The sequence below is a fragment of the Cygnus atratus genome, chromosome 33 (assembly GCF_013377495.2).
Source record: "Cygnus atratus isolate AKBS03 ecotype Queensland, Australia chromosome 33, CAtr_DNAZoo_HiC_assembly, whole genome shotgun sequence".
Lineage (NCBI taxonomy): Eukaryota > Metazoa > Chordata > Aves > Anseriformes > Anatidae > Cygnus > Cygnus atratus.
In genome coordinates this window covers 187,931-205,874 of record NC_066394.1, presented here as the reverse complement: position 1 = coordinate 205,874, position 17,944 = coordinate 187,931, and the positions used below count along the sequence as shown (strand labels likewise).

The window sequence follows — 17,944 nt, the reverse complement described above, 5'->3', positions numbered from 1 at the left end:
AGCAATGGGACTTAGTCAGCCAAAAGTCCAGTCCCCCTTGAAACTGCCAATAAATTTTGCAGATGTGATTTCCCCCATCCTCAGGGTCATGCTTAAAATCTGTCAGATAACTCAGATGTATAAATGTCCCTATTTTTCTCCATCTGTTGTACTGAGTTTGCAGTGCCCAGCCTAGAAATAAAACATTCTGACCTCTACAGATAAGAGAAACCCATGCCAATCCTGGTGACTTCCCCTTAATCCCCATGAACCTGACATCCAGAAGCAGTGAATAACCAGACAGAAGAACGTCGCAGCATGTAAACCTTTTTACTTCATCTGAAACCCTAAGACTGGAGAAGCTGCCAGTCTGGTGCAAGATGTTTCGGGGCAGGCGTGGTCCAACTGTCAGCCATTGATACCCCAAATTGGCAATTACAGTTTGGGACACTAACCCACAGAGAAGCTTAGCCCTTTGGGGTCACTGAGAATAGGAAGAGAGGCCAGAAAGGCCTACTAGGAGTTTGGTAGGAGTCCTCCAAAGTGCTAGGAATGGGGGTGTTGGGGACATAAAATTTGTGTTTGGGTAAGAAGGAAGAGCTTCAGGGACACAATGTTATCTGAGACCCCTCGCTCCACACCAAGAACCAGGGGTGAACACTCTCCCCTTTGAATGAGGCTGCTGAGAAAATGAAGATCAAGGCCTTCCTATCGACATCAAAAAAAGCCACCTGACCCCTCTCATAGTCCAGGGTGATCCGGACCCTTCTGGGGACCTGGATTTGGGATAACGGCGTGCGCTCATAGGAGGTGAGAGCCCAAAACTGGCCCTCACAGAGACCCATAGACCACAGCTCAATCTCGGGGCTCACAGGGGTCTCTTCCCTCCTCTTCAGAGACTCCATGGCCACACCGACAGCCCAGGAGCCTTTGGGTGTCACCTCTACCTCCCAGCAGCATCTCCCCGAGGTGATGCCCTCGCAGCCCAGCACGGAGGGATCGGGGCCAAATCCCTCATCAGATGCATCCTGCTGGGCATCTTCCCACCTCACGCTCCTCCTGTCCTCTGACACGGCGAGCTGGGGGTGAGCCGTGGCTGGATCCAGGGTCACATTCACTGGAAAAGGAAACCAAAACATTTCCCCATGGCCCCAGGCTCTGCCTTGCTGCTAGGGCTGAGCGGGGATGTCCTGCAGCACTCATTCATCCCATCTCTTGGGATGCTCTACCCTTTCCGATGTTGTTTGCCTTCACCATTCCACAGCACCCAGGTGAACATCAGAAGAAGCTTCCCAAGGGAGTAGGAGAGCAAACCCCAAGCCTAGGAGACTTTTTGGCTCAAAAAAAATGTCAAACTAGGCATTTGGTCCCTGAACATACAGGTATGAGGAACAGAGTTGACCTTCATGTAGCTTAGCATTGAGAGAAGTGAATCCATCAACACCTTGTGGTGAGGATTCCCTGACTCTTTATGGTGTTTCCCTGACTCCTTATGATGTTTCCCCCCTCCCTCTCATTTTGTCATTCAGACACAGAGGCATCTTCCCCAAATGAGCCTCCAACTCATAGCCCGTCCCATGCTGGGCTCAGCCTTCCCTTGGGTTTTCCCACTCCCTCAGCTTCAGGAGATGGACTTACTCTTTTCAGGCAGCTCAAACATCAGGATGTCTAAAACAGAGGGAAGAAAGAGAGACATTATCTATCTGATATAACATGCTGGCGCCGGTGTGAATATGAAAGCAGAGAGGTTGTTCTGCCCTGCTCAGATCACACCTTGTGCGAGATGTCTGCAGGGAGATGGAAGAAATGTGATGCACAATCCAAGGAGACCAAAAGGAAACAAGAAACGTTTAGGATTAGGACCATTTTCTATACTATTTCCTCAACCAGGGATTTCAAAATCATTTTAAGAGCAGGTTGCCCCCAAAGAAGTGGAAATCCACTACCCACTGCATGCTGGGGAGCAGAGTTGGCTGGAAGCTAAAATTAATCGTTAATTTGAGTTGATTTTCAGCTAGAGCTTTCTGAATCAAAGTGGGAAGGAGTGTTGAGTCTGTGCATGTGAGAAGATGCTGATGTTCACACCGCAGTGTAAATGCAATCCTGGTCCCTTGGATGTCCTTGCCAGGGACCAGGACCCCCTTCCCTGGCTGTGTGCTCTGGTTTTTCTGAAGGCTTCCTCCCAGCACAGAGGTTATTTTAGGGGGGTATCTCAGCACAGATCCACATCACAGTGCAGGTGGAGCCAGCTGGATCTCACATTTCTCATTTGGAAAAGGTTGGGCAACTCTAGCAAAGGCAGGCAGGCTGGATTCCCATTATAGAATTAGCCTGAAGAGCACCTGGGTTTTGCCTGACAACTGTTTCATCTCCAAAAAGTCCATCACAATTCCCCCCACCGATTCCAATAAATATGATTTATGCTCTAAGCGGATGCAATTTGTGCCCCCACAGACATTGCTCCATCTCCCCATCCCTGTCCATGCTCAATACCTTTGAAGTTCCTCAGAGTCTCCTCTAGAGCAATATTTTTCTCCCTGAAGTGACTGATTTTATTTTCCAGCTCTGGAAGAAGCAACGTGGGCTGCTGGAAGTTTTCCTTCCCAAACCTAGAGGAAGAGGGAGAGAAAGGAGAGGTCAGGATGCAACTCTGAGAGACACCAAGAAATATTTCGTGCACACCCATAGCTCAAAGGAGCTGGTGCAGGCTTTAATAAACATGTTGTATATTCTGTGATGGGTAGTGACACTTCTGCTCTCAACCACAGTCCATGAAACCAAACCTGTGCCTGTCCTGCTCAACAGAAGGTCCAACCCCCTCCCCAGGTTGGGGGTGGGAGAAGAAGTTCAGGAAACCCCATCCATACCTGCTCAAGGTGCCTCTGATGTCCTGGAAGAGAAGGGATAGGAAACTCAGGGAGTGCATCTTGGCAGTAAAACATCTACTGAAACCCCAGCAGCTTTGGAGCAAGCACAACCAGGTTTAGCTGCATCATGGGTCAATACCCAGAGCCAGGTTGTGTTAGCCAAGCTCTATTTAATAGTTCCTCACCTGCAGAAATTTACTTGCTGGCTGCTGGCACTTCTCCTCCATCTCCTGGATCAGGGTATCCAGGTGAGAGATCTCCTTTGTCAGGTTGGTGATGTTTTCTTCCTGCATTTTCTCTACGGCCCTCTCCAGGTCCGCCAGCTGAGCCAGCATGTGACGTGCCTGGTCCTCCAGGAAGAGACGCAGCCCTTCAAATGTGCTCAAAACCTTCTGCCGCTCGGCCTCGGTCTTCTCCTGTGAGGAGGGGACACAAGAGGTGGGTGCAGAATGAGGCAGCAAAGTCCTGCACTGGCCATTGAATGCACACCTAGAAAGGGTCAGTGCCCAGAGCATCCTAACATGTGTTACAGCAGGGACATCCTGACGACTTCCAACACATCCAGACATTATTCTCCATCCAGAACAAGAAACCCACTCAGAATTTGCTTGGCATTCAGCAACTGAGCCCCTTTCAGGGCTCCAGGCTCTGCCTTTTATATTTTTTTTCCCCTACAATCCAGTAAAAATAAGTCAGGCAGCATTTGGCTTGGTCCATGTAGAGAGACCCCATACCCACTGCTCAGTAGGATGATTATCCATGCAGCATTTCATCTAAAGCCAAAGGGAGATACCCAGACTCCATCCCTGCGCCAAAAAAATAGACACTTACTAAATACTCCCAGTTTCTCCTCATTTCAGCCTCTCGAAAGCCCAGGAGTCTGTCTCTGTCCTCCTTCAGTGTTTGCAGATGGGCTTGGATTTGTCCCTGAAGGAAGAAAACAAGACCCCATGTCTTTGGAGAGTGCAGACAGCCTAAAAAAAAAGACACTTGGAATAGGGATTGAGCTGTGCTCAACTCCAGAACTTCTCGTGACTCTCTTGGCCCAGAAGGATCCCAAACTTTAGGACTGGGAATGCTTCAAATTGAAATAAATGCCACAAAGTGGAGAAAGTTTTTTCCACCTGCTCTTTTCCTTTCTCAAGATGATTTAACTTACTGATACAGAAAAAAAAAAAAGCAGTTGTTTTTTTCTTTTTTTTTCTGGGACATTTCCCTGCTGGTTTAGAGAGCATCACAGGATCAACAGATGTCTGCTAATCACAAGAGCTGGACAAAGGCTTGAGTTTTGCAAGGGGAGAGAGGGGATGAAGACCTCACCCCTTTGGCTGTGGAATATCTTTAGATTAACTGCTCAACCAGGCTGAGAAGAGAGGCAGTGGAAACACCGGTGCGTGGTCTATGTTGTCATTTCGAAAGTGGTCAGATCACAAACACCCAGAAGGGGGGAGGACAACACTTCTGCCCCTGGACTACAGCCCTGGGTGGGGGAGTAGGATGTTTTGCAGCCCCATGGTAAGGTGCTGAGAGGGAACATCACACCCTGATGGTGCCGACTCATCTCCTAGCACATATCTAGGTGGAAAAAATAAACCTTTACCTTGTATTCCTGGACAGCCTCCTGCACAGGAAGCATGGTGTGAGCCCGGTGCACCCGGGACTCCCGGCAGATCACGCAGATGAAGGTTTCGTCATCTTTGCAGAAGATGTTCAGAGGCTCCCGGTGCCTCTCGCATCCTTCCTCCTCCACTGCCTCCCCTCTGGCTGCCTGCAAACTCAACCTCTTGGCTATTTCAAGGACCCTCGCCAGCTCCCGGCTGGGACGAAAGCTTCTTTCCGGGGCCGTCTCTTTGCACTGCGGGCAGGAGAAATTCGCCGTGGACCACTCCCAGCAGCGGGTGATGCACGCCCGGCAGAAATTGTGACCGCAGTGGATGGAGACGGGGTCTCGGAAATACTCCAGGCAGATTGGGCAGGAGGCTTCGCTGGGGAGCTTGGCGACAGGGCTCGGTGCAGCCATGGGGCCCCCGCTGCAAACCACCGTGAGCCACCAACTTTCATTTTCCTCCACGCAAGGGAAAGGCGTTTCCCTTCCCATCACCCCAGTGCTCGGGGTGGGCAGAGCTAGAGATGATCCTGGGGTGGGACCGGGGAGTGGAGGTGATGCCCAAAATATCTGCATGGGTGCCTTGGTACCTGTGGATTGGCAGAATGGATCTACATACATTGGGGATCTTCCTCAGGGATGGGAAAAGGGATCCCTGCCAAAATTCAGGGCAAGATCCACATCCTGAATGAGCTGGGTATGGGAGCAAAGAGGATTTAGGGAGGGGGCTTGGCTTGGCAAAAATGGAGAAGGACATCCTTGGAAAAGGTGAATAAGGTTTGGGAAGGTTGTAAAAGCAATGGTGCAGACACACATGGGGCCAGCATCGGTTCTGCAGCAAACAGCACCCAAAAAAAAGTATGACCCCATCCAGCTCCCTCTGACCCTGGAAGCTTTGCAGCCAGCTCTCCCTTGGCTTTTGCATTGTGTGGCCAAATCCTGCCTCCATGGGGTTTGGGCACTAAACTGCTCCCACCTTCTTCATTGCAAAGCACATCAATTCTCAAGTCCTAGCTGATTAGCTTGGCATTTCTCCAGGTACAGAGGGATGCCAGCACCACAGGGATCCCATTTCTAGCTCAATAGGCTCTGGATGTCCCAGCCAAGAATATTTTCAGCCCCCTGCTTCCAGCTAAAAAGAGCACTTGCTCCTTACATCCCTCTGTGAAAGTCTGTCGACATCAGGCGTCTTTGAACCTCTTTTATTTTATTACCTTTGAACCATCCTCTGCAGCTGACCCATCCCATAGCTTTGGCCACCACCATCCTGCCCTCTTAACCTCTGCAGAACCAGACATCAAACTGCCTGAAAACAAACCATTTTCCCCCCACATTTTTCAGCCCAATCAGCTTCCTCATGTGGCTGATCACAGGAAAAAGCACACCCTTTTCCTGGACTGCATTTATATTTAACCCTTAAACTACAACCTGAGAGACTGAAGAAGGGAGGCAGGAGCTAAAGCAATGCAAAGAAAAGGGAAAACTGAAGCAGGGCAGCTTGTGCCTGACAGCAATTTGGGGGTTACTCCCTGCATTCCTTCCCCCACTTCCCTAATTGATGGCTTGAAGCAATTAAGCAGAAGCCCATAGTAAAAGCCTTCATTACTAATTTTCTAGCTCCCCTTGCAGAGAGGCATTCAACAAATGTCCCTCTTTCAAAAAAGAGCCTCCAGCTCCCTCATGAGACCACACTTGCTCACAGCTCTGCTGCTTACAGTGAGCTCAGGGCTCTTTTGCAGAGGGGTGTGATTACTTTTAACCTGTAGAGAGCAGTATTAGAAGGCTTTGGTTGCAAGAAAACAAATAAAAACGCACCAAGCCTTCTTTGAGCAGCTGGGTTGGGTTAGCTGAAGGCAAGCTAAACCTCTGTGGAGCTTTACCCTAAGGTTTAGAGTTGACATTATGGGAAATTAGGACATCAAAGTACCCCATGATTCCCTTTTCTGTGACTTATTGCTGTTTAACATCAAGTTCAACATCACTTAGACATTGCAAATGATGCTTCACCCACTCCTCAGCCTCTCCCTTGTGGGGCCTGGCCTCACCTACATTTTGCCTGAAACAATGGGCTCAAACACCCCTAAAACACTCATATTTTCTCCATATTGGGCTAAGCAGCTCCAAATCTCTGCTGAATTTTCTTATCAGATAAAATCCCTTAGCAAGGGAACTGGAATCATGAAGGCAGCCCATGGGGTGCAGGGATCAGCAGCTCCATAGCCATGCATGGGTTCTTCTCTAAAGCAGATTGCAAAAATACTAAAAGCCTAAGAACTGAGTTTAAATAGAGCCCCTGTGCCATGGGATAGGTGGGGGGCTCAGGTGGAGGCTGCTCAGGACCATTAATGCTCATTAGTGCCACCAGAACTTTGCAAAATCAAGTGACGTGGCTGGATTTGGAGAAGCAGTGATGCTTTTCCAGGTGCACCAAGCTCTGCTTCAAGCCCCAAACAGGCACAGCAGAAAGCAAAGCTGCTGCAGGTGATTCCTCTGAGGTTATGGTGATTATGCAGTTCATGTAGGTAACTGGGGAGGAAATGTGGCTTGTGCCAGGAAGGAAAGAGGTGATGAGGCTGTTTGCATTCATGGGCCAGCAGGAGGAAGCAAAGCAGGAGAGAAAAGCCTGCCCTCAATGCAAATCCCAGCATCAGTTCCTCTGCACGTCTCATTTCCTAATAAATCAACCCTTAACTCCAGATTAACACCCCTCCTAAAAATAAATAAAAAATAAAAAATTAAAAATAAAAAATAAAAGGCCTTGAATATGAAACCGTACCACCAGTTTCATTCTGAGTGCTCATAGGCACGGAAATCTGCACCAGAAAATCATGATGCCCCCCCCAAAAAAACCTGCAAACCAATAACCACAGATGTCTTATTTACTGATGTTCTCAGAAAATGTGTTGCTTTGTTAGCCAGCAGAGTCCCAGTGCAAATACACCCTGTTCGTTTGGCCACGTAAAGGGCTTTGGACTGATAGCAGCTCTTCCATGGGCCATAGGTCAGTGGTCTGTGGAATTCAGTGAATTTGGGCATTTTTACCTAATAGGATGGAGAACGATGTTCTTGTCCCTCCAGGACAGCTGCAGAAGGATGGTAGAGAGGAGGACATTTGTCATTTTGGCATTATCATAGCTAATTTTGGCATTATTATAGCGAATTTTGGATGAAGTTTTGGATTCAGGGCTGCCTACTACAGCCCGAGGCTTTGCAGGAAAACAAAAACTTGCTTGTTCATGTGATAAGATGTGATATTGATGTGATACGTGATTGATTTATGTGATAGATGTAATATTTCAGCCTAAACAACCTAGTTGTTCGACACTGCTGAAATATCACATCGTCCCCCAGAAACGTGGTGGCAAAAGGCTGATGGAAGCTCTCCTGCTGCCAGCTGGAGGAGAAACTGTCCCTGAGCAGATGATGGATATGGCTTGTTGTGGAGTTATTTCATTTACATGGCGAAAGGAAATCCCCTCCTTTCCTCAAGCACAAGCAAGCCTGGAGGAAAAGATAAGATAAAAATAAACGGGTGAGTGGTAATTGCTTGCCACTTGACTCTGGGCTTAGCACTGAGCCGTGAAAGAAACAGCATCCTGTTTAAAAGGAGAAGTGAAAGCAGCAATAAAAGTATTATTGCTGCACGTACACACGCATGAACACAAATGAGACGGCGGTGAAGCCAGCAGTTAGGCATGCAAAATAAGAAAGGGCTGAAAACGAGCAGCGAAGGATGTGTTCGGTGGTTTAGCATGAAGAAGGGAGCCCTGCCAAGCTCTATTCCCGTGCCCTTCAATTAATTAATCCCTTAAGAGTGCATTTATTAATGAGGAATGAAACCAGGCTGGTTTTTGGGTGCAGGACCCCGTGGGGAGACTTGGGGCAGGGGTTACCCCTCTGCTTCCCTGGGTATTTTTTGGGGGGGGAGTGTCATAGATTGAAGCTGCAGGTGGATCTGTACCGAGCCAGGAAGTTATTAAGGATGTTTATTTTCAATCTGGTCTCTTTGAAACCCACCGGGTCCCCTTGGGGAAGGGGGATTCTCCCTTCCCCTCTGCTCCCCCTCTGGGAAGGGGGATCTCTGCAGCCTCTCAGCGCAGCCTTTCCCACGGAGAAAACCTGATCACCCCCGTGATGAATCTCTCAGCTCCCTTTCACCTCCCTCGGGGCCCCAGGCACCTGCAGGAAGGGGAGCAGCCAACGGCGAGACCAGCCGGGGCGGAAAACGAAAGCTGCCCCGTCATCTTCGCCACCAAGAAGACCATGGCTGAAGACATCCCTGCAGAAAGCTTCCAGGATGAAGCCTCCTGCTCCATCTGCCTGGGTTTCTTCCAAGACCCCGTCTCCATCCACTGCGGCCACAATTTCTGCCGGGCGTGCATCACCCGCTGCTGGGAGGAAGAGGAGGCGAATTTCACCTGCCCGCGGTGCAAAGAGACGGCCCCGCAGAGAAACCTGAGACCCAACCGGGAGCTGGCGAAAATCATCGAGATAGCCAAGAGGCTGAGCCTGCAGGCAGCCAAAGGAGGGGCAGGGGGGGAGAGGCTGTGCGAGAAGCACCAGGAGGCTCTGAAACTCTTCTGCGAGGAGGACCAGACCCCCATCTGCCTGGTCTGCAGGGAGTCCCAGGCGCATCGCGCCCACCCCGTGGTCCCCATCGAGGAGGCTGCAGAGGAGCACAAGGTAAGAGGGCTCCGGAGGGGGGGAAACTCGGGGAGGAGGAGGGGACTGGGTCAGGGAGCTGCCCCGAGAAATGCTTGTAAATGTTTGCGTTTCCACCCCTTCCGATCCACGGGTTGGATTACAGCCGACCTCCTCCCTGCTTGCTCCGTGCTCCCCCCACTTCTACTTCCGGCCATCCCGATTTTCTTGAAGCTGTCATTCCCAGATCATCATAATAGCGTTGTATAAACCATGCTGGAAAGGAGCCCAGAAGATATTTAATCCCAGCTCCTGCTCAAAGCAGGGGCAGCTATGCTGCCTTGGCCATTTGGGGTGCAGGAGATGCTCCCTGTGCAGGAGAAGCTGATTTCTACCAAAAGAATCTGGTCTCGGGGTGCAAGGCAGGGTTCAGTTTTGTGCTGGTTGCAGTGAAAAATGCTTTTTTTGTCTGCGGGTGAGGCGTAAAATTTGCTCTCACCACATACAGGCAATGAATGCATCCCTGGTCTCACCACCCAGGGCAGGTGGAGGATATGGTCTTGCCACCCTAAGCTGGACTGAACACTGGATATGGGGCATTGCCCAGGCTGCAAGGTTGGGGAGGAAAACATATTCCTCGGTATGGGATGTGAGCAAACAGCCTGAGCTTACGTTTTGGGTCGGCACTGAACCCGAGGAGATGCCAGCAGGGTCTCCCCAGTCATTTGAAGTTCCTTGTGCCTTGCCCGAGTATTTCCTTTTCTAACCTATGCCAACAATTTCTCCGTGGTTTTGGGAGAAAGCGGCCCATTCTGTCTGCCCACCTCCCTTTCTCTGCCAGAAATGAGGGTTTATTAATTACCAGAGCCAGATCACCATATTATTAAGCAGGGGAGAGTGAATTTGTAGGAGATAGACTGAGCTAGGTGGGATGAAAGTGGAGGGATGGACCAGCTGGAGGAAGAAAATGCACCATCAAAATGTTTCTTCTCTATTCAGGAGAAATTCCAGGCTCATGTGCAGATCCTGAAGGACAGGAGGGAAAAGCTGCTGGGGCTGAAAATGGCTGAGGAGGGGAGAAGCCTGAATTTCCTCGTAAGGATCCATCCCTGGGCGGTGGTGTCTTTCTCTCTTTTCTCCCTTTTGGTCATTCTTCTGGCCACGGCGATGGATGTGGAGACAGAAGGTGTGCCACGGCCAAAGATCACATCTCCGTGGTCCTTTGCATGTGCAGATTGGGAATGTCTCCACGGCAGGAAGGTCAGGGTGGTGGGGACAGCTACCATAATTAGTTAAGAGCTACTTCTATTCCACCCATGCCTCCTGGCTCCTTGACCACCTTATCTGGCCATGAGCATGTGTTGGATTTGGCCAGGTTATTGCTGAGATTTTTCTTCCTCAGTTTGCTCACAAGTGGGGCACATAACATTCCCCTTATTAATATATGTGGAAAAGGGAATCAATCACCCAACTGCGTCTTTCTTGGCGTGATTTCCCTTTCCCTGCCCCTTTCCCTGACTTAGCTACTTATGGTGTTGGTGTGTATCTTTCCCTGCTGTTCAAAGGTCTGCAGCATTTTAGGTACAAAGATTACAGTCCGTGGCAAACGCTCTCTGCCAGCACCTTCGGCCTAGAAACGGCAATGAAAACAAAGAAAACAAAAGGCCAAAATATTACACATTCCTCTGCTCTGCAACGCTCACCGGAATTTGTGAATTTATGGCTGTGTTGCACCTAAAGTCAACACATGAGATCTGCTCTGTTGCAATTGCCCCCAAGCAATTTCTCCCTGCCTCTCTCTCCCTTGCGTGCATTTTTTGCAGGAAAGGGTAGAAGCGGAGAGGCGGAAGGTCGTGGCCGAAATCAAGGAGCTGCACCAGTTCGTGGAGCGACAGGAGCAGCTCCTCTTGGGCCAGCTAGCAAAGCTGGACCACGAGATCGTGACGAGGCAGGAGGAGAACATCGCCAAGCTCTTGGAGGAGATCTCCTCCGTGGGCGAGCAGATCCGTGAGCTGGAAGAGCGGTGTCAGCAGCCAGCGTACGAACTCCTGCAGGTGAGAGTCCCAGGGAAGACTGCTGGCCTTCAGCATCACCGGTGTCACCAAGCCAGGGGGCAAATTCATCCTAAACGCTCCTTTTAAACTATTATCCTTCAAAGCTTTTTAAGAAAATGAAAGACATTTCTTTTCTTCACTGGCCCAGCTGTCCTTCTGAACGTTTTAAACCAAGCCCAATTGCTTTAAATCCCTACTTAAGGACGATGGGTATGGGACTCCTCCGTCTGACTGTACGTGTCTACGTGCAGAAAGATGCTCTAAATCCCAACAAGACACCGCGGAGAAACAAAAAGCGGTGCCTAGCTGTGGCTCACCTCCTCCTTACGTAGTCATCAAACCAGGCACCTGAGCCCGGCTGCAGGCTCTGCTTAACTCCTGCTTTCAAACAGTTGCCTGTGCCAAAGCAGTAGTGTGCGTTAGCGACAGTAACAGCCGTGCCCCAGGAGAAGGGACACGAAGGGTGAGGGCAGATAACTACAACGAGCAGCTCGTTAAATGGTGCTGCCGTGACCTTGCCAAACCCTGCAGCACATCTGCAAGCAGCATGCAGGCAATGCAGTACTATTTTAGACCTGTCATTTTGGAGTGGTTGCCTGAGGTCACCCCAAGGCAGCCTCTTGTTTATTGTCAGGTTGACGTTGCTCTGTCCTAATTCTCCTTCTCTCATTCTTCCCTTGTAGGACAGCAGGAACATCCTGAGCAGGTTTGTGGCTTCTCCCACACGTTATTATGATGTTAATGTTGTTTATTTCTACGGTGGTGACACTGATGGACTCCAAAATCCCAGTCCCATATGACCCTCCCAGAGACTGCATAGACACATAGGATAAAGCTAGGACACTGCAGAAAGTGCCCTGGTCCCAGTAGGATCCTGAAGACCAGGAAAAGCTGTCAAATGCCCACCATAAATTACAACCCAGCAGCTAAAATATCTGGATGTTTAAACACCAAGGAGTGCATTTGGGTGGAAGGGGAATTTCAGTATGAACTTCCGCCCCCATAACTGACCTCTTCGTGAATAATGTTCTTTGGACATGGACCAAGAAGGTGGGTTATTTTAAAGGTAAATCCAGGCAAGGAAAGGCATCTTTTATTGTTTGTATTTCCCTTGATGTAGAGCATTGCTGACCGTGAGAGAAGCTCTTCACTGCTTGGTGTTTGGGACAAAATAGTGCTCTGGGTCAGCAGATGCTTCTTGGGGAGTTCATTAATGACTACCCTAGTACCCGTGCTTTGCTCCAGCCCCACTATTATTTCTTTGTAAGAAATCCCAGTTGAAAATCAGTCAGAAATTCTCATCATGAGAATAACAAGCAAAGGCAGTATTATGAGCCAGCTTTCCTTTCCTTCCAGGCTTGAGAGAGAGAGCGCCCAGAAGCCCCTGGAGGCATCGCCTGAGCTGGCTGAGACACCCACCAGTCTTCCCCAGAAGAACATTGCCCTCAAGGAGATGCTGATGAAATTTCAAGGTAGAGAGGAACCGGGGAGGAGAGGGCTGGAGGTTGCACCTGGGTCTGTTTGCAGTGGATTTCAGGAAGATCTCAGCGGAGTAGATGTCCTGGTGCAATGTCACAAAGAGATACCTCCAACACGCCCCGTGTGTTAGCATAGCAAGGTGCAATTACTCTGGCTGATTGCATGAGGGAGGACGAATTTGCCTCCTGGCAGGACCTGGGGAGCCAGGTCAGTGTTGGGATGCCTGTGGGATGTCACGTAGAGTCCTGCACAGCAGCAGCTCTCCTAACAAGGTGAGTGTTGCAAACATTTCCCTCTGGAGCTGCTGGCAACATTGGCGATCTTAAAAAAACGAAGATCATGGGACAGTGGAGGATTCCTGTCTTCTTTTCAATGGCCTGGAGACTACCAGAAAAAAAATATCCACACTTCAAAGCCTTGCTTTTCTAGATCGATTTCCCCTTGTGCAGTCACATTTCTCTTCCTTTTCTTTGCTCATTGGCATAAAACAATTCTTCCATCACTCCAGCAAACAAGGAGAGCCCCTGGACTGGGAGCTGGAGTGTCCCAGTCAAGCCAAGCTGGGGAAAATAGACATTACATAGACAAAACATGACGTTAAGGTCATTTAGGACCATGTCTCTGATGTTCATCTTCTCTTTGTCCTCAGTAAGCCTGACACTGGATCCAGAGACGGCGCATCCCCGGCTGGTCCTGTCCGAGGATCGCAAACGCGTGAGATGGGAAGACACCCGCCAGCCTGTGCCCGATAACCCCAAACGCTTTGATTCGTCCCGCTGCGTGCTGGGCTGCGAGGGTTTCAGCACGGGCAGGCACTACTGGGAGGTGGAGGTGGCTGACGGGGAAGCCTGGGCCGTTGGGGTGGCCAAGGAGTCGGTGAGGAGGAAGGGACGGATCAGCGTCAACCCCGAAGTGGGCATCTGGGCGGTGGGGCAATGTGGGAGCCAGTACCAGGCTCTCACCTCTCCTACCAGCCCCATCTCCCTGCTCACTGCTCCCAGGGTGATTGGGATTTACCTGGACTACGAGGCAGGGCGCGTGGCGTTTTTCGACTCCCACAACCAGGCGCCCATCTTCACCTACCCGCCGACGTCCTTTGCAGGGGAGCAAATCCTCCCTCTGCTCTGCCTGGGGAGGGGATGCCAGTTCACCCTGTCCCCCTGACCCTCCCCACGCCTCAAGTCTCACTCACCCAAATCTGGAGACACTGTGGGGTCTCATCACTCCAAAGATGGCTTTTGGGGGCATGAAGAAAACCTCTCTCCTGGAGAAGAGCGACAGAGCTGAGCCAAATCTCCAACCGATCGTGCATCCCTGCTGTTTGCTGCACCCTGCACCTGCACTTTTCATCCCGCTGAGCGTCGTGACTGAGCATAGACGCCGTGGACCAACATGCAAAAGCCTTTAGGACTTCCTGACTGCTTCACCTTTTCCTACCTTTCTTCCCAGAAGAAGGCAACAAGCTAATCAATGGGCGAGACAACCTAATCAATGCACAACGCTGGCAAGTTCTACGCCATGTCATTTCCACAGAGCTCAACAAGTGTTTGCCGGAGTCCTCCAAGTACACAGCAGCCGACATTGCCTAGGTGGCGTGCAAAGGCATCTGTCCATGCGTAAAGGCAAGAGAAAGCAATGGTGCCGAAGCAGAGCTGGCTTCAGCCTGTCGTTGAGCAACAGGCGTGGGCTGAGGTGCTGCCTACTGGCAAGGCGGGCGTGCAAGAAGGAAGGCGGAGGGTGTGGAGGGTGCTGGCGAAGCATTTGTCAGCTTCCGTGGCACCGAGTGGCCTGAGTGGGTTGGGCTAGCCGAAGCAATGGTGGAGCTGGGCGTTGGGTGGTGTGGGCAGCTTGCTTGGGCTCAGGCGCTGAAGGCGAGGCGTGCAAGTGGGAAGAAGCGAGCGGCTCGTGGGCAGCGTGCTCGGCGCCTTCTTTGTGGCCGGCCCTTGCTGGCCAGGCGGCTGGGGGCCGGGCGTGGACAAAAGCCCCAAGACAGCCCCGGCCCCCGACCTCCCCGGATAGCCGAGGGGGGAAGATTCGGCACGCTCAATGCCGCGGCCCGGGTTCGATTGCCGGCCGGGGAGCTCGCTTTTGCCTCCCCCAACACCCGCTCCCCTTGCCCCAGCTCTCTCTCTCCTCACCCAAAAAACACACGCTTACGCAACTTCCCTCACCCTCGCCTTTTTCCTCGCGCCTCTTCCCAACCCACGCACGCTTCCCTTTTCAGCAACGCTCCACGCGCAACAAGCGCCCAGCTTGCACGACACTCACCTCTTGCGCTAAACAAAGCGCCCCTCATAAATGCCTACAAACAAACAAACTCCAAGGAAGTGGACCAAAGCACGCCCTCACGGGCGCGGGGAACTCGGGCAGGTGCTGCACCTTTCCCGGTACTTAAGGGCAATGTCTCTTCGGGGGAGTGGGCTGTGCTTGTGCCAAGCGCTGCAAGACCTGGCAGAAATCGGAAACGCTTGCAAGAATACTTGCAAGTTGCTTTTTTCCAAAACAATGGAAGACAGAATAACAGAAAAGAAAAATAAAAAAGAAATATAAAAAGAAAATCAAGTAAAGTAAAATAAAGAAAAATAAACTAAAATAAAGAAGGTAAAAGAAAAGACATAGCTCATATACACAATATATATACGTACATATATACATATATGCGTAATATACAATAAAATGCATATTCCCTGACTTACCTGCCTATGGTGTTGGTGTGTATCTTTCCCTGCTGTTCAAAGGTCTGCACCATTTTAGGTACAAAGATTACAGTCCGTGGCAAACGCTCTCTGCCAGCACCTTCGGCCTGGAAACGGCAATGAAAACAAAGAAAACAAAAGGCCAAAATATTACACATTCCTCTGCTCTGCAACGCTCACCGGAATTTGTGAATTTATGGCTGTGTTGCACCTAAAGTCAACACATGAGATCTGCTCTGTTGCAATTGCCCCCAAGCAATTTCTCCCTGCCTCTCCCTTGCGTGCACTTGTTGCGGGAAAGGGTAGAAGCGGAGAGGCGGAAGGTCGTGGCCGAAACCAAGGAGCTGCACCAGTTCGTGGAGCGACAGGAGCAGCTCCTCTTGGGCCAGCTAGCAAAGCTGGACCACGAGATCGTGACGAGGCAGGAGGAGAACATCGCCAAGCTCTTGGAGGAGATCTCCTCCGTGGGCGAGCAGATCCGTGAGCTGGAAGAGCGGTGTCAGCAGCCAGCGTACGAACTCCTGCAGGTGAGAGCCCCAGGGAAGACTGCTGGCCTTCAGCATCACCGGTGTCACCAAGCCAGGGGGCAAATTCATCCTAAACGCTCCTTTTAAACTATTATCCTTCAAAGCTTTTTAAGAAAATGAAAGACATTTCTTTTCTTCACTGGCCCAGCTGTCCTTCTGAACGTTTTAAACCAAGCCCAATTGCTTTAAATCCCTACTTAAGGACGATGGGTATGGGACTCCTCCGTCTGACTGTACGTGTCTACGTGCAGAAAGATGCTCTAAATCCCAACAAGACACCGCGGAGAAACAAAAAGCGGTGCCTAGCTGTGGCTCACCTCCTCCTTACGTAGTCATCAAACCAGGCACCTGAGCCCGGCTGCAGGCTCTGCTTAACTCCTGCTTTCAAACAGTTGCCTATGCCAAAGCAGTAGTGTGCGTTAGCGACAGTAACAGCCGTGCCCCAGGAGAAGGGACACGAAGGGTGAGGGCAGATAACTACAACGAGCAGCTCGTTAAATGGTGCTGCCGTGACCTTGCCAAACCCCGCAGCACATCTGCAAGCAGCGTGCGGGCAACGCAGTACTATTTTAGACCCGTCATTTTAGAGTGATTTTTAAACCTCTCTCCTGGAGAAGAGCGACAGAGCTGAGCCAAATCTCCAACCCATCGTGCATCCCTGCTGTTTGCTGCACCCTGCACCTGCACTTTTCATCCCGCTGAGCGTCGTGACTGAGCATAGACGCCGTGGACCAACATGCAAAAGCCTTTAGGACTTCCTGACTGCTTCACCTTTTCCTACCTTTCTTCCCAGAAGAAGGCAACAAGCTAATCAATGGGCGAGACAACCTAATCAATGCACAACGCTGGCAAGTTCTACGCCATGTCATTTCCACAGAGCTCAACAAGTGTTTGCCGGAGTCCTCCAAGTACACAGCAGCCGACATTGCCTAGGTGGCGTGCAAAGGCATCTGTCCATGCGTAAAGGCAAGAGAAAGCAATGGTGCCGAAGCAGAGCTGGCTTCAGCCTGTCGTTGAGCAACAGGCGTGGGCTGAGGTGCTGCCTACTGGCAAGGCGGGCGTGCAAGAAGGAAGGCGGAGGGTGTGGAGGGTGCTGGCGAAGCATTTGTCAGCTTCCGTGGCACCGAGTGGCCTGAGTGGGTTGGGCTAGCCGAAGCAATGGTGGAGCTGGGCGTTGGGTGGTGTGGGCAGCTTGCTTGGGCTCAGGCGCTGAAGGCGAGGCGTGCAAGTGGGAAGAAGCGAGCGGCTCGTGGGCAGCGTGCTCGGCGCCTTCTTTGTGGCCGGCGCTTGCTGGCCAGGCGGCTGGGGGCCGGGCGTGGACAAAAGCGCCAAGACAGCCCCGCCCCCCGACCTCCCCGGATAGCCGAGGGGGGAAGATTCGGCACGCTCAATGCCGCGGCCCGGGTTCGATTGCCGGCCGGGGAGGTCGCTTTTGCCTCCCCCAACTACCCTCTCCCCTTGCCCCAAGCTCTCTCTCTCCTCACCCAAAAAACACACGCTTACGCAACTTCCCTCACCCTCGCCTTTTTCCTCGCGCCTCTTCCCAACCCACGCACGCTTCCCTTTTCAGCAACGCTCCACGCGCAACAAGCGCCCAGCTTGCACGACACTCACCTCTTGCGCTAAACAAAGCGCCCCTCATAAATGCCTACAAACAAACAAACTCCAAGGAAGTGGACCAAAGCACGCCCTCACGGGCGCGGGGAACTCGGGCAGGTGCTGCACCTTTCCCGGTACTTAAGGGCAATGTCTCTTCGGGGGAGTGGGCTGTGCTTGTGCCAAGCGCTGCAAGACCTGGCAGAAATCGGAAACGCTTGCAAGAATACTTGCAAGTTGCTTTTTTCCAAAACAATGGAAGACAGAATAACAGAAAAGAAAAATAAAAAAGAAATATAAAAAGAAAATCAAGTAAAGTAAAATAAAGAAAAATAAACTAAAATAAAGAAGGTAAAAGAAAAGACATAGCTCATATACACAATATATATACGTACATATATACATATATGCGTAATATACAATAAAATGCATATTCCCTGACTTACCTGCCTATGGTGTTGGTGTGTATCTTTCCCTGCTGTTCAAAGGTCTGCACCAT

At 50.9% G+C, this 17,944-nt stretch overlaps 3 protein-coding genes across 4 annotated transcripts in view; 1 reads left to right on the top strand and 2 right to left on the bottom strand.

Moving 5' to 3' along the window:
- Positions 1-17,944, bottom strand: part of LOC118260317 (zinc finger protein OZF-like) — a 177,032-nt gene that overhangs the window by 77,082 nt on the left and 82,006 nt on the right. The gene's annotated exons all lie outside the window — the stretch shown is intronic.
- LOC118260293 (zinc finger protein RFP-like) lies at positions 467-4,866 on the bottom strand. Its single transcript, XM_035570460.2, has 7 exons — positions 4,447-4,866; positions 3,678-3,773; positions 3,032-3,262; positions 2,847-2,869; positions 2,473-2,588; positions 1,618-1,647; positions 467-1,096 (listed from the first exon to the last, which is right to left on the bottom strand). Exons 1-7 carry the CDS (start codon positions 4,864-4,866, stop codon positions 582-584), a joined length of 1,431 nt encoding a protein of 476 aa, XP_035426353.1. The 3' UTR covers positions 467-581.
- LOC118260295 (E3 ubiquitin-protein ligase TRIM39-like) lies at positions 8,073-15,323 on the top strand. 2 transcript variants are annotated; one of them, XM_035570462.2, is made up of 6 exons: positions 8,073-9,135; positions 10,093-10,188; positions 10,917-11,147; positions 11,831-11,853; positions 12,504-12,619; positions 13,276-15,318. In XM_035570462.2, the coding sequence occupies exons 1-6, from the start codon at positions 8,587-8,589 to the stop codon at positions 13,788-13,790; spliced, it is 1,530 nt and encodes a 509-aa protein (XP_035426355.2). In that variant the 5' UTR covers positions 8,073-8,586; the 3' UTR covers positions 13,791-15,318. The 2 variants fall into 2 exon arrangements, with proteins under 2 accessions (XP_035426355.2, XP_050572039.1); XM_050716082.1 differs by lacking the exon at positions 10,093-10,188 and having other exon boundaries at positions 8,111-9,135; positions 13,276-15,323.

Bases quoted from the DNA above. Each gene is read 5' to 3' on its own strand.
- LOC118260293 (XM_035570460.2), bottom strand. From the start codon at position 4,866: ATGGCTGCACCGAGCCCTGTCGCCAAGCTCCCCAGCGAAGCCTCCTGC. The intron at 3,263-3,677 runs GTAAGTGTCTAT...CCCTCCTCACAG, and splicing joins GGAGAAACTGGGAGTATTTA to GAGAAGACCGAGGCCGAGCG. The intron at 2,870-3,031 runs GTGAGGAACTAT...CTTCTCTTCCAG, and splicing joins CAGCAAGTAAATTTCTGCAG to GACATCAGAGGCACCTTGAG.
- LOC118260295 (XM_035570462.2), top strand. From the start codon at position 8,587: ATGAATCTCTCAGCTCCCTTTCACCTCCCTCGGGGCCCCAGGCACCTG. The intron at 9,136-10,092 runs GTAAGAGGGCTC...TTCTCTATTCAG, and splicing joins AGGCTGCAGAGGAGCACAAG to GAGAAATTCCAGGCTCATGT. The intron at 11,148-11,830 runs GTGAGAGTCCCA...CTTCCCTTGTAG, and splicing joins CAGCGTACGAACTCCTGCAG to GACAGCAGGAACATCCTGAG.